This window comes from Caretta caretta, chromosome 5 (genome assembly GCF_965140235.1).
Source record: "Caretta caretta isolate rCarCar2 chromosome 5, rCarCar1.hap1, whole genome shotgun sequence".
NCBI classification, from domain to species: Eukaryota; Metazoa; Chordata; order Testudines; family Cheloniidae; genus Caretta; species Caretta caretta.
Window position 1 is genome coordinate 26,068,155 of NC_134210.1, and position 13,216 is coordinate 26,081,370.

The window sequence follows — 13,216 nt, forward strand, 5'->3', positions numbered from 1 at the left end:
AAAATCAGAGTATCTGATCACCCTACTTGCCACTCACCATTTAAAAAACATTGAGATGGCTGAAACCTCACAAAAATTGTGATTTTTATAACTGGGACTTCCCACAGGATCAACACATTAAAATATCTACCCTCCCCCAGATTTCTGCAAACATAAGAGTGACATCTTTATCTTGGTTTGCATACCCATTGGTGGTCAAACTGTTCTAATTGCACAATCAAAAGTCCCTTAATGGTATAATAAGCCTTCCATTTGAGCAGGGGTGGCCAAACCAACTTTTACAGTTAAAAAGCAGCTCACAGAGCCCCCGCCCCCCATTCTCTACCTACCAGACTGGAGGGGCGGGAAGCTCAGGGCTTCTGCCACCCTCCGCTGGGGTGTTGGGCTAGGGGTTTCTGCCAGAGACAATTGGTGTCTGCTGAGGGGGGGAGGGGCATAATTTAAAGATTCACCTCCCCCCAACAGCTTAAGTCACGCCCCCCCCAGACCTCCCCCTTACTCTCAGTAGCCCCTCCCTGCAGCCCCCAGGTGTTAGCTCCCTTGTGGAGAGGCCGTGGCAAACAGCTAGGAGCTGCAGGGAGGGGCTGCTGCTTTAGCTCCATGGGGAGAAGCAGCAGCTATCCCTGCAGCTCCCAGCTGTTTGCCGCTGCCTCTCCCCATAGCCACAGCTCCCAGCATGCTGGCTCCAGCAGCTGCAGAGCAGTGATGGGGCCCAATTGCACCATGTAACCAAGCGAGGCCAGCAAACCCTGACAAATTGGGGGGAGGTCACGCCCCCCCCCCACACACATTGCTTCTGGCTTCTGCCCAGCAGAAGAGGGACTCAGGGCTTCAGCCCAGCAGGGCGTGCCTGCTGGGGCTCGGGACTTCAGCAGGAGCGGGGCTGAAGCCCCGAGCAGGCACCTCTCACAGGGCTGAAGGCCTAAAACCCCCCTCCCTGCAGGGCTGAAGCCCTGAGTCCTGGCAGGTCCTCCTGTGGGACTGAAGCCCCGAGCCCCGGTACATGCACCCTGACTCTCGAACTTCTGAAGATTGTCATATGTGGCTCGGAGGGTCAGTAAGATTGGCCACCCCTGCATTAAAAAGTTTAACATTTAGTAATAAAATGTTTGAACAATTGTTAAATTACCCATGTAAATAAGTATTGCTCTCAGAAACCAGGTGCAAAAACATGAAACTGATTATTTATCACTGAAATGAACTGGTAGTAATTTAAAAACAAGGTAATAACTATATTACCTTGGTAATCACTATATTGCCCATCATAGACTTTCACAGTGAGAGCACGAAGAGAGCTTTGGCTCCACAAGCACAATCCCCTACAACTTCAGCTAAAGGAAAATCTGTTCGCTGATAGCAGCAAAAGACAAATGCTGCAGCACTTAGATGAGCAATTCCAATTCTATCCAGCAGAGGGGGAAGTAGCTCTCAACCTTTCCAGACTACCATACCCCTTTCAGGCATCTGATTTGTCTTGCATATCCCAAGTTTCACCTCACTTAAAAACTATTTGCTTACAAAATCAGGCATAAAAATACAAGTGTCACAGCATACTATTACTGAAAAATTGCTTACTTTCTCACTTTACCATATAATTATAAAATAAATCGACTGGAATATAAATATTGTACTTACATTTCAGAGTGTAGTACACAGAGCAGTATAAACAAGTCATTGTCTGTATGAACTTTTAGTTTGTACTGAGTTCACTAGCGCTTTTTATGAAGCCTGTTGTAAAACCAGGCAAATATCTAGATGAGTTGCATCTGAAGAAGTGGGGTTTTTTTACCCACGAAAGCTTATGCCCAAATAAATCTGTTAGTCTTTAAGGTGCCACTGGATTCCTTGTTGTAGATGAGTTGATGTACCCCCTGGAAGACTTCTGTGTACCCCCAGGGATACATGTACCCCTGGTTGAGAACCACTGATATAAACAACAGTAGTTCATTGAGGTATTCATTTATTAAATACAAACTATTTTTCTCTCTTCCCTACCTCCCCAACCCCCCATTTATTAAGGTTCAAGCTTAAATACTAAAGGACACTTTCAAGTTACCTCTTAAAATGTAAAATTCAGCACAATATTTTTAAGATACATTTACCATTTTAAAGCCTGTAGCATATTGCATTATCAAAGAAAGAATTGAGAAAGGAACTCGCTGATTCCACATCAGCTATCACTGAGTCACCCTGGCTGGAGCTAGAAGGCTGCAGGAGTTAGAAAACCCTTTGCCAGAACACTATTAACTTTTTGTTATTGAAATAACAGTTCTAAACTGGGAATTACTGAGGAAAGATTCGCAAAAAGAAAAGGAGTACTTGTGGCACCTTAGAGACTAACCAATTTATTTGAGCATGAGCTTTCGTGAGCTACAGCTCACTTCATCGGATGATTTACAATTGGTTGGTTTATGGCAGAAAATTGTGGAGCTAGGATATAATAGTGCTCATTAAGACATTAATAGGTGTATTCTGTTTTAGAAAATAGAATCACCATTAACTCCTGTGCCTGAGGAAAGAGCTCTTCTCAGAGCATTTAATGAGAGGTTACTGATACCACCTGGATCAAGTCATGTCATTTTCAGGGATCTATGCTGCTGCTACCAAAACAGAGGAAAACCCCGTGTATCCCCAGTAGTGTGGGTATTGTGGGTGTTCAGGCCATGCAGCATTCTCCTGGAGTGAACCCATTAGTAATCTTTGTAAAAAATAAAACTCTATGTATCAAATTATAATAAACTTTTTAAATTTCTAGCATGTTTAAATAAAAATATTGTACAGACATCCTAACTAGGAATGAGTGATGCAGACCTAACTAATCAGTGCTGTACGGCCAGTAACACTGGGGAATTTGCACACTCAAATGACTATGTTAATTATAAAGGTCTTGGCTTAATTTGTGGTTTCTGCATTGCTGAACAGGGTTGACACTGTCAGTGCTGCTGCATGCTGGGAAAGGAAGAGGGAAGAGATGGACAGCTTCTTTGTTTCTTTAGCATCAGCAGGGGGCATACAAACAGGCACAGTGACTGGCATAGTGTCCCAAGGAAGAGGTGGCCCTTTGTCATTAGCAGCAGTAGTCACGGACATACACACAGACAATGAGTAAAGGCCAAGAAAGGGGAGGGGTAGGATTGGCAGCCCCACCTCCTCATTACAGGGAGGAGGACACACAGACAGAGTCTGGTGAGAGGCTGGATAAGACCAGGTTGCTCCAGTCCTGAGCAGTTCAACTAATTTTGGGTGAAGGAAGCTGTTGGGGAAAAAAAAGTCACCGCAGAAGCTTGCCAAAGGAGTTGCCTCTGAATACTAGGACAGGAATAATCCACCACTCTCAGCCACGAGAAGGAGTGCCTGCCCATAAATAATCCCCACTAGACTCCTTTTCCCTTTCTACAAATCCCCTGAAGCTGCTGAATTAGAAAAGACCTGGCCTAATGTCTCCTGCCTTGAGAGTTGTAAAATGATCCCATGCCCTACGGCAAGTATTAGAATTGCCTGGTTAACTCATTTGTGAATCAGCTGGATGGCCAATCTTGGTTCCAATATACTGCTTACATGTGAGGAATTGAAACCTGGATCTGATATTCTGCTCTCCCTTACATATGAGGGATTCAGATATCTGGTCTAAAACTTACTCTTCCCTATGTGTGTAGAGCATGGATCCTAGCCACAATATTCTGTTCTCTTCCATCTGCTCAGATCATGGCTCCCAGCACCATCCCTCTGCTCTTCCCTACATGAGCTCTGAGTTCTGCACATATAGGGGAAAGCAGAATATTTGAGCTGACATTTGAGTTCTGTGCACATACACGAGGGCGGAATATTAGAGCTGAGACTGGCTGTGTGGGTCTCCGAGGAGTTTTAAAAAATCTCACTTTTGATGAAGGATTGTGCAATATAAATTCTTATTCATGATTTTTTTTAAATCAGTCATTTATTTCATCACTTCTAGAAAGCACTGAAATGTTAAAAATGAAACGTAGGTCACATTATGAAAAAAATCTCTGTGGCTTTTACTTCCTTAAACAAAACAACCAAAATAGGATGACGAAAAGAGGATGCTGGGAAATGTTGGATAATATTGTAATTACAGTATACAGACTATATTTTCAGACTTCAACCTGGTCTTGCACTTGTCGTACATGTGTTTAAGCACTGTCACCTCTGCATGCAGGTAATAGGTTCTATCAACTGCACGTGCACAAATAGAGATCATGTTTTTAAAATTTGTTTCGGGGGAGAAAAGGAGATCAGACTTGGAAAAACATGACTGCTGGATGCTGAGTGAGCACAGGAAGCATTAAGCAGAAAGACAACAAGGATATAGCTGAATCCAGGATGTAAAATTAAGGCTACATTAAGTCTACCCGTAATGTGAAAAAGTCTGTTTACCCAGCTAGGTGTGTGGTAATTTCAACCTGCAGTGCAAAACTGTAAGGTTTACTTTTATTTCTATTGATTTTCTGTTTTCCCAAAGTTGAAGTTTTTTGGTTTTTAATTTAAGGAAGTTTTTGGCTGGTTTGGGATTACTGTTGCATATTGTCCTGAGGACAGGTAAATGATCCGTGGCCTCGGAGGACAGATTGGAGGGAGGCCTGAACTTAAGTCCAGCTCAGGTTCTTGGTCAGAAGCAAAGACCAAGGTTGCTGTCAGTGCCCTGGCTTCAGACATCCCAAAGCATGAGAAAAACCTAAAAAACAAAGGAGGAGAGATGGGTTCATGGAAAAAAGACAACAGTTACAAATTGTTTTCTCTTTGCAGTTTGCAAAATTAATTTGGGGGGTTTTTTGGATCTGAAAATATTTAAAAAATTGTTTTACCTTCAGTGTCCTGAGATTCACATTTCTGCAGCTGTTTGAAAACTTTTTTTAAAACAACAGTTTCAAATGTGGATACCTAAAGTTAGGTATCTAAATATATATTTATACACCTAAACAGAAGTGCCTGTATCTCCTGTATGTTGTACTGTAGTAGCCTCCACTGACTTCAGTAGCATCTGTGAGTGCACAGCAATTCTGAAAATGAGGCCAATTTTAACATGGATTAAGATTCCTAAATTTAGGCATCTGCATTTGAAAATGTCAGTTCTGTTTTTTTGGGTAGTTCAAAATCTGTATTTTCTTTGCCAACTTTGACTGTAATTATAAATCAGTGCTGGCTGCCTTATGTTAATGAGTGCTGTTGTAGCCATGTTGGAACAAGGATTTTAGACAGACAAGGTGCGTGAGGTAATATCTTTTACTGGACTGACTTCTGTTGGTCAAAAGAGACAAGCTTTCAAGCTAAAGAAGAACTCTGTGAAACTTTAAAGCTTGTCTTTCACCAACAGAAGTTGGTCCAGTAAAAGATATTACCTCACCTATCTTGTCTCTCTTAAATAAAGGAAGTAAATAATTGATTTTCTCATACAGAGTTCTGCATTCCATTCCAGTCCATCCCACTTGCTAATGTTCCATTTTGGGTGAATTAGAAAACCAAGAAACCAGTTAATTCTGACATAGAATCATAGGACTGGAAAGTAGGGTTGCCAATGCCAACCCTCCAGGATTGACCTGGAGTCTCCAGGAATTAAAGATTAATCTTTAATTAAAGATTATGTCATGCAAAGAAACCTCCAGGAATACATCCAACCAAAATTGGCAACCCTACTGGAAAGGTCCTCAAGAGGTCTTCTAATCCAGTCCCCTGCACTCAAGGCAGGATTAAGTATTATCTGGACCAGCCCTGACAGGTGTTTGTCTAGCCTGCTCTTAAAAATCTCCAGTGACAGAGATGCCATAACCTCCCCAGGCAATTTATTCCAGTGCTTATCTATCCTGACAGCTAGGAAGCTTTTCCTAATGTCCAACCTAAACATCCCTTGCCACAATTTAAGCCCATTACTCCTTGTCCTATCCTCAGAGGTTAATAAGAACATTTTTTCTCCCTCCTCCTTGTAACAACTTTTTATGTTCTTGAAAACTGCTATGTCCACCCTCAGTATTCTCTTCTCCAGACTAAACAAACCCAATTTCTTCAATCTTCCTTTATGGGTCATATTTTTGTACATATTTAATAATTTGTATTGCTCTTCTCTGGACTTTCACCAGTTTGTCCACATATGTTTCCTGAAATATGGCATCCAGAACTGGACACAATACTCCAGCGGAGGCCTAATCAGCACGGAGTAGAGTGGAAGAATTACTTAGACCAATTAGGTTCTCCCTACTTTACTAGGGATGTACCAACACCTAGCTTTCGTACTATAGTTTGCATGACAAATATTATTCAGGAGCCAGCCAGTCAAATTTGAAGAAAGTAAAATGTTAGTAGTCATTATTAATCTTCCAGGAAAGCGAACATGAATGCTAGATACTGGCTACACCTTACAGAATGAATATTCAAAATTAGGCTAAAACTGGAAAAATCTGTATTTTAAAAGTTTCCCCACACAGCTGGCCAGTCTTTTCCAGGCTGTTTTGCTGATGTTGTGCTACTGACCCTGTTGTAAGGCAAGTATCTCAAATTTTCACTGCTGTCTTTCACCCAGTTCACAAATTGAGAGGCCTTAAAATGGCCAGCAAATCCATCACGATCTGCCACAGCCTTTGCTACTGTTAGAAGTCTTTCCCCTATATTGTATATATTTTGCGATGTGGCTCTTTACAAGTAAGTGGAATCCCGCTGCCTGACATCTTCCTTGGATTTTTTATTCTTTCTCATTCAGAATTTTGATCTTTATAAGGGCTCAGTGAAATGCAGAAAGCACCAGTTTTTAAACACAAAAACTATTAAATGAGAATATCAATGTCTGTGAATATAATTTCTACCCTTATATATTTTGGTACAGTGTTGTATAGTATTAGCAAGCTTATGCGCTCCACTTATATTGTATCATGTTTTCACTAACATTTGATTATTATTTGCAGAAATTAGTACAGCAATACTTACATGAGCTACTGTAAAAACTATTTAACTGTATGATGACTCCTTAGAGGAAAAAAATCAGAACTAGTTTAAATGTTCTCTAGCGCAAAAAGACATTTAATAGCAGTGGGACATTTTTGTTTGCCACTTTTAGCATCAAACCACAGACACTGTAACCAGAAAATTGTCTGAACCAAGTTAGGCCCGTCAGCGCTGCAGTACAATCTGCATAGTGTACTGTTAAGTATAGTATAATATGGCCTTGTCCACATACTTTTTCTAAAAATAAATGGAATCCCCACAATTGCCCTCACCATTCAGCTCCACCTTATGATTGTGAAGACTGCCTTTTTCTTAATGTCAATATGTTTCTGTTTTGCTGAGTTTGCAGGCAGAAACAGTGTCAACATTCAGGAGATATGTGACTATATTCACCTTAATGGGTTACTAAACTTCAAAACATAGTGATAATAATTTGATTGCTAACCCTCATAAACAAGCAGCCAAAGCACTTAGATGAAATACTGTAAACCTGAAAGAAAAGTACAGCTATTGTAAATCAGGTTTGGGATTTTATGTTTTCTAGCTCCGAAGAAACAACATTCAAGAAGTAAAATTAGAGTATATGTGGCATGTTTTGCAAAGTTTTAATGCTAATATTCTGCAGACATATTATTTCAAGTGATATACTATTTAGCTATCTTGTGAATGTCTTGGGAGAAGTAGAGAGGAAAATTAGATACCTCGCTTATTGTCATTTTGGTTATTACCTCTTCAAAGGTACTTGGATATTACAGTGATGGACACTCACAGGAGACATAAATAGACAGACAGATAGGTTTGCCCTACCATTTCTTAAAATTTGTAAAATTTAGAGTAATTGATCACATTTAAAAAGCATTACAATATTATTGTCATGCAGGATATTCAAAACTATTAATGCTAAGAACAGAATAAAACAAATATGGTCTAAAATATAGGACAGATTCTGATCTATTATAAATTGAAATAGCTCCAGTGAAGTCAAAGGAACTACATTAACTTTACACTAGCTGAGGATTTGGCTCTAAATTTGTCTCAGAAAAGCACACATCAGAGTTAAGCTACGTACTGATATTTCCATCCTTCACTATTGTCTATTATCAGAAAAAAAGTAACTCCCTTCAGATGCATAAATTACACAAGCAGACCAAAAAACACACGATAGTGCAAAACCAGCGTGATGTTTTTCTATATAAACTTATTTTGTTTCAGTTCTAAAACTGCTTCTTAGCACATTACTTTTGGATACAAAGAAACAACTGTCTACATTCCTATAGATACATTTCAGCCAAAAATCAATGAAGCCTTATGGCTAAAAACAGGACAAAACATGCTGGGCGAAGTGTGGTTTACATTTTATAGATCTGATTAAACATCACAATTTAAAATTTACATTTGCTCTCAGGCAAGTGGGTGTGCAGCAAGGATTTCAGCCAAGCTCTCAGGTCCCTTCCTATCCCTTTGAAGTGCATAATCCTAGTTTTCATTGCCAAAACTCAAGTGAGGAACATTACATGGGACGAAATTAGAGATACAGGAAAAACAGTAGTTTAAATCTGTAAAATGCAGAGCACCTCCTGCAAGACTTTTAGACAAAGACTTTAAAAAAATAGTAGCCTACAGTTAGGGGCCTAAATTTCTATGTATGTTCCTGAATAACAAGTCTGATTTTTAAGTTCTGAGCAACCAGAAACTCCCAATGAAGTCACTGGAAACTGCTGGTTGCTCAAAATTTATGAAAATCAGACCAGTTATTTAGAAACCTAAGTATGGACCTGGGACTCTAAGTTTAGACTCCAATGTTTAAAAAAAATCTTGGCCTTAATGTCCTTGACTCTATTGACTTCAATTTAAAAGGAGGTGAGAGTCCTCAGAAGTGAAACCTACAGGATCACATCCCAGAAAAATTAAAATAGTCCCCCTCCATCTTGATACACAGCCAGTTTTAAATCCATATATGATAGCAACTCTCTCCCAGCTAATTTAAATATATTTTTCTATTAAGATTTTGTGACACAAAGAAACGTTTTATTAAAGTTCAAATATTCTACACCTACTGTATTCCCTTTATCAGTCACAAAAAAAGCAAAACCATGAAATATAAAACAGGTTAGAGTAATAGCATGGAGGTAAATTTGACTCTGCAGTCCTAGAAGGGACTATCTTCCAGCCATATCACATCATCAAACTGTGGTCCTGTCAGACTTCACAAGCTAAGCAGAAGTAGGTCTGACAAGTGCTTGGACACTGAAAGGTGCAACAGGACGTGGTTTTGGTAGTTTAGTTGGTAATGCACAATATTCAAACTTGATGTCTTAATGAGATGTCCACAATAGATCTGGTCAAAATTTTCCCAACAAAACAGTTTTCCATAAAAAGAAATGCTGATCTGACAAAATCTAAACATTTAGCAGGAATGTATTTTCCATGAAAACAAATATTTTGTTTCAACAAAGTCAAAGCACTTCATTTTTTTAAGGTCAAAGTGCTTTGTTTCAATCATATCATTTGACTTTTAAGTAAAAATGATAGTCAAAACAAAGCACGTCAACCTTATTGAAACATTTCAATAAGGCTGTTTCAATATTTCCAAAACAATTTTTTCAGAATTTCTGTTTTGTGAAAAATGTTGACTTTTTGTTTCAAATTGGGATGACAGAAAATTTTTAAGTGCTGGAATTTCCAACAGAACAGAAATTTCAGGTTTCAACCAGCTCTAGTCCAAACTACACTAGTCTACACTGCAATTAAACACTCACAGCTGGCCCGTGTCAGCTGACTCAGGCTCATTCGGGCTACAGGGCTGTAAAATTCCTGCAAAATCCCAGTGCAGACATTCAGGCTCAGGCTAGTGCCTGACCTCTGGGACTCTGTGAGGGGGGCAGAGTCCCTGAGCCTGAACCTAATTGTCTATACTGCAATTTAACTGCAATTTATAGCTCCGCAGCTCAAGCCCACAAGCCAAAATCAGTTGACAGAGGCCAACCGTGGGTGTTTTATTGTAGTGTAGACATACCCTACATTTCAGTGAAGAGATTCCTGTATACCATACAATGTGCTGATCAAAGACACTAAATAAAAGGCAAATATACATTTTCAACCTCAGTTTCAAATTGCATGATATAGATACAACTTGTGGGAAAAGTTGTGACTGGAATGAGATAGGGAGTTACACAGCCCTACTCAGATCAACAATGATTCAAGCTTGCTCAGGAAACCTAGATTCCATTTCCAATGTATTTAGGAAAAAGAAAAGGACAGAGCATGTTCAGCTAACTAGGGCCAAATAACGCTTCTTAGAATCACACTTTTATAATATCTTTCCTATGTTATTAGGGTCCGAGATTGCAAATCCTTCATCACACAAATAGCTTATACTCACATGAATAATCTCACTGCTGACAATCATGTGACCAAGACTTTGTGGGATTGGGCCATTACTTGTTAGGCCATATTCACCCTTACATTAATCCTGTACTAGCCACAACTTTTGTTACTATAGGGCTCAAGCACCATCTGTGCAGTGGAATAGGAATTGAAGTTACCCAAATGGTGCTATTTATTATCCCATGCCTTGAGCATGCTTTTATAGCATGGATCTATGAAGGATTTTTTCTAAAAATATCCTTGTTCACACTGGTCATAATAACTTGGCTAGAAGCCTGGTCCCTGTGATGTTTACAAACCCAGCATATAGATACATTATGTATACAGCACTGGCCAGCACAGTTCCAACCACAATGTGAGCATTGGATAGGCTTAACAAAGACTTTTTAAAACCTCAAAGACTACAGTTCGTGAAAAAACATTATGCCTCCTTTCAAACAAGTGTGTGTCGTAAGTATTTTTGGAAGTCACATCACAATAATGTAATTTAAGCAGAGCTGCTATGCCAGCAGTAACTGTGCCACTAAACCAGTGAGACTGTGCCAAGAACAAAGAATTGCTTAATAAACACTCGAGACTCTCTGACATCCCCATGCTCACTATTATTATATATAACCTAACACTCCAGCCCATGCAGCGGTCAGTTTAGGAAGGGTCATAATAATTAGCATACAAATATTCAACATCACCACATCCTAATTAAGTGTTAGTTTCCTCATTTTACTTATGGAGAAACAGACATAGTGAAGTTAAGGCTTCGATCCAGCAAAGCAAATAAGTATATACTTAATTTTAAGCATGTGAATAAATGGGACCACTTGTAGTTAACATTAAGCACCTGCTTAAATGTTTTGCTGGATTAGGGCCTAAGTAATTTGTCCAGAACTATAAACTAAATCAGTGGCAGAACCAGGATTAGACCTCAGAAGTGCCTTACTCCTAGCAGTGTTCTTAGTGCACTAGACCAGCTCTTGGTTTAGCAATAGTTTGTACTAATCACACACAGGTATTTTTATTGGTCAATTATGCAGAAACTGTTTCTTGATAGCGTCCTTCCTCCTTTTGAGCTGCTGTTAATAATTTCAGATAAATCACTTTCAAATACTTCCTCTTCCTGCTCCTCCATTTGGGGCTCTTTGGTGAGCCTAAATGAGACAGCCCTGCTCTTATTGCCAAAGTGCTCAGCATAGGACATAGCATTTAGTACAGCCATAGGAGCAAGTGCCACTTCCACGAGCTATGCTAGGCCAGGCCTTTCTGAAAGCCGCAAAAGTTTCAATGACACAGAACTCAGCATCCTTAGGAACAAAGAGACTAACTGGAATTAAAATTTATAGCAAAATCTAGACCCGGGACACCTCTGGGATTTCAAAATGCAACACTTGAACATGCAGTCTTTTTTAACTCAGCAGGAAGCACAAACCACAGATCCCTGCAGGTAGAATCATAATTTTAAGAGTTTAGGATGAAAAGCATTTCAGACCAAATTCAGTCTTCATTTACACCTTTGCAACCCCATTAATATTGCTGGGACAGCATGCATATAACTAAGAACAGAGTTTGGCCTTTATGCCTACAACTATCCCATTCATCAAAAATATGTTTGCTGTGGGAGCACACATATACAAAACATTAGTCATACAAAACCTACCTGTGTAGCATTCATCGCTGCAGTTTAATTCGCTGTTACCCAAGCTGGGGAACTGATTGCTGATGGTTTGTTTATGCACATGAGTACTGGTACCAGTAGCTTGGTTCACGGTCCAAGTATCACTGGGACATCCTCTTCTTTTGGTGAGGTAAGGTTTGTCCTTCATGTGATGCACAGAGCTGACTGTAATATTGTTACCTGTACTTGAAGGTACTATCCCTGTATATAATGCATTTGCTTCACTAGCAGGAACTTCTTGGTGTCTCATACTTACAGTCCTTACAGTTTAAAAAAAAAATACAGTAAGCTTCAGTTTATCTGGCCCAGAACTTGTGGTTTAGTCTTACTAGCTCTTCTTTTGAAGATAAAAAAACCCCAAACCTAATTTCAGTAGTTTAAAATCCTGCATAGAAACTATGTTTTCCAAATAGCTGTCTAACTGCTACCAATTCCTGCTTTGCATTTTACTGTTGACATGAGCTTCTAATGCAGAAACTCAAAAGTAACACCTTGTTAAAGCAGTTACACCAGATTCAAAGAACATTGCTCCTGCACAAAATGTTGTAGATCAAATAAAGCAAGCCTTTACTGAGCACGCTCTTGTGTTACTGTCTCTGACAGCTAAGTGTAGAGTTCCTAGCACAGGCTGGTCTTTGGGAGATTATGTAAAGCCAGAAAGATTAACATAATGGGGTGGGCAATGAATGACGCTAAAGTCACATTGCATAGCACTTACCAAAAAGGGGATAGAGAATGGTTTCAAAAGATTCTGTGTTTTTCTAGTCATTGGATCCTCAGAGGCAGAACAGCTTCATACATAAACCCTGATTACCTCGTTTTACTGACAACAGTAGAGCAAATTAGCAATTAACACTAGGTGTGTGAGGGTAAGTGTGTGTGAAAGAGAGATTTGATGAAAGTTTATATATCTGCCATTCATCAAAAGAAATGCAGTTCCAAGCAGAACATAGAGAAAACTGCATGATTTGCATGTTGTACGATTGCAAAGGTTTCTAGTGGGTGTTCTTTTATAAAAGGAAACAAAAACAGTGTTCTTCCTTCAATTAGGGGAATATATCAACATTCTTCTCAACTTTGCTCAGCTGAGTAAGGAAAGTGCATAGTCCCAATCTAAATCAGGAATACATCTCCAATTATATTATTCTTCCTTTTCAGTAATTTTTAGAAAATTATAAAGAATAGCATGCATGTTATAAAAACTTGAAG

At 39.4% G+C, this 13,216-nt stretch overlaps 1 protein-coding gene across 5 annotated transcripts in view; it reads right to left on the bottom strand.

The window, feature by feature from the left end:
* Positions 1 to 13,216, bottom strand: part of RANBP3L (RAN binding protein 3 like) — a 143,947-nt gene that overhangs the window by 58,110 nt on the left and 72,621 nt on the right. For 4 of the 5 annotated variants that reach the window (XR_012668389.1, XM_048850894.2, XM_048850893.2 and 1 more), the window contains exon 1: positions 11,990 to 12,619. The exons of the other annotated variant lie outside the window; for it this stretch is intronic. Coding sequence is in view for 3 of the 4 variants with exons in the window: in XM_048850894.2 (XP_048706851.2) it covers positions 11,990 to 12,257 (268 nt within the window). In the remaining variant the exon portion in view is untranslated. Of the gene's footprint in view, positions 1 to 11,989; positions 12,620 to 13,216 lie in introns of those variants that run through there. 5 annotated transcript variants of the gene reach the window in all.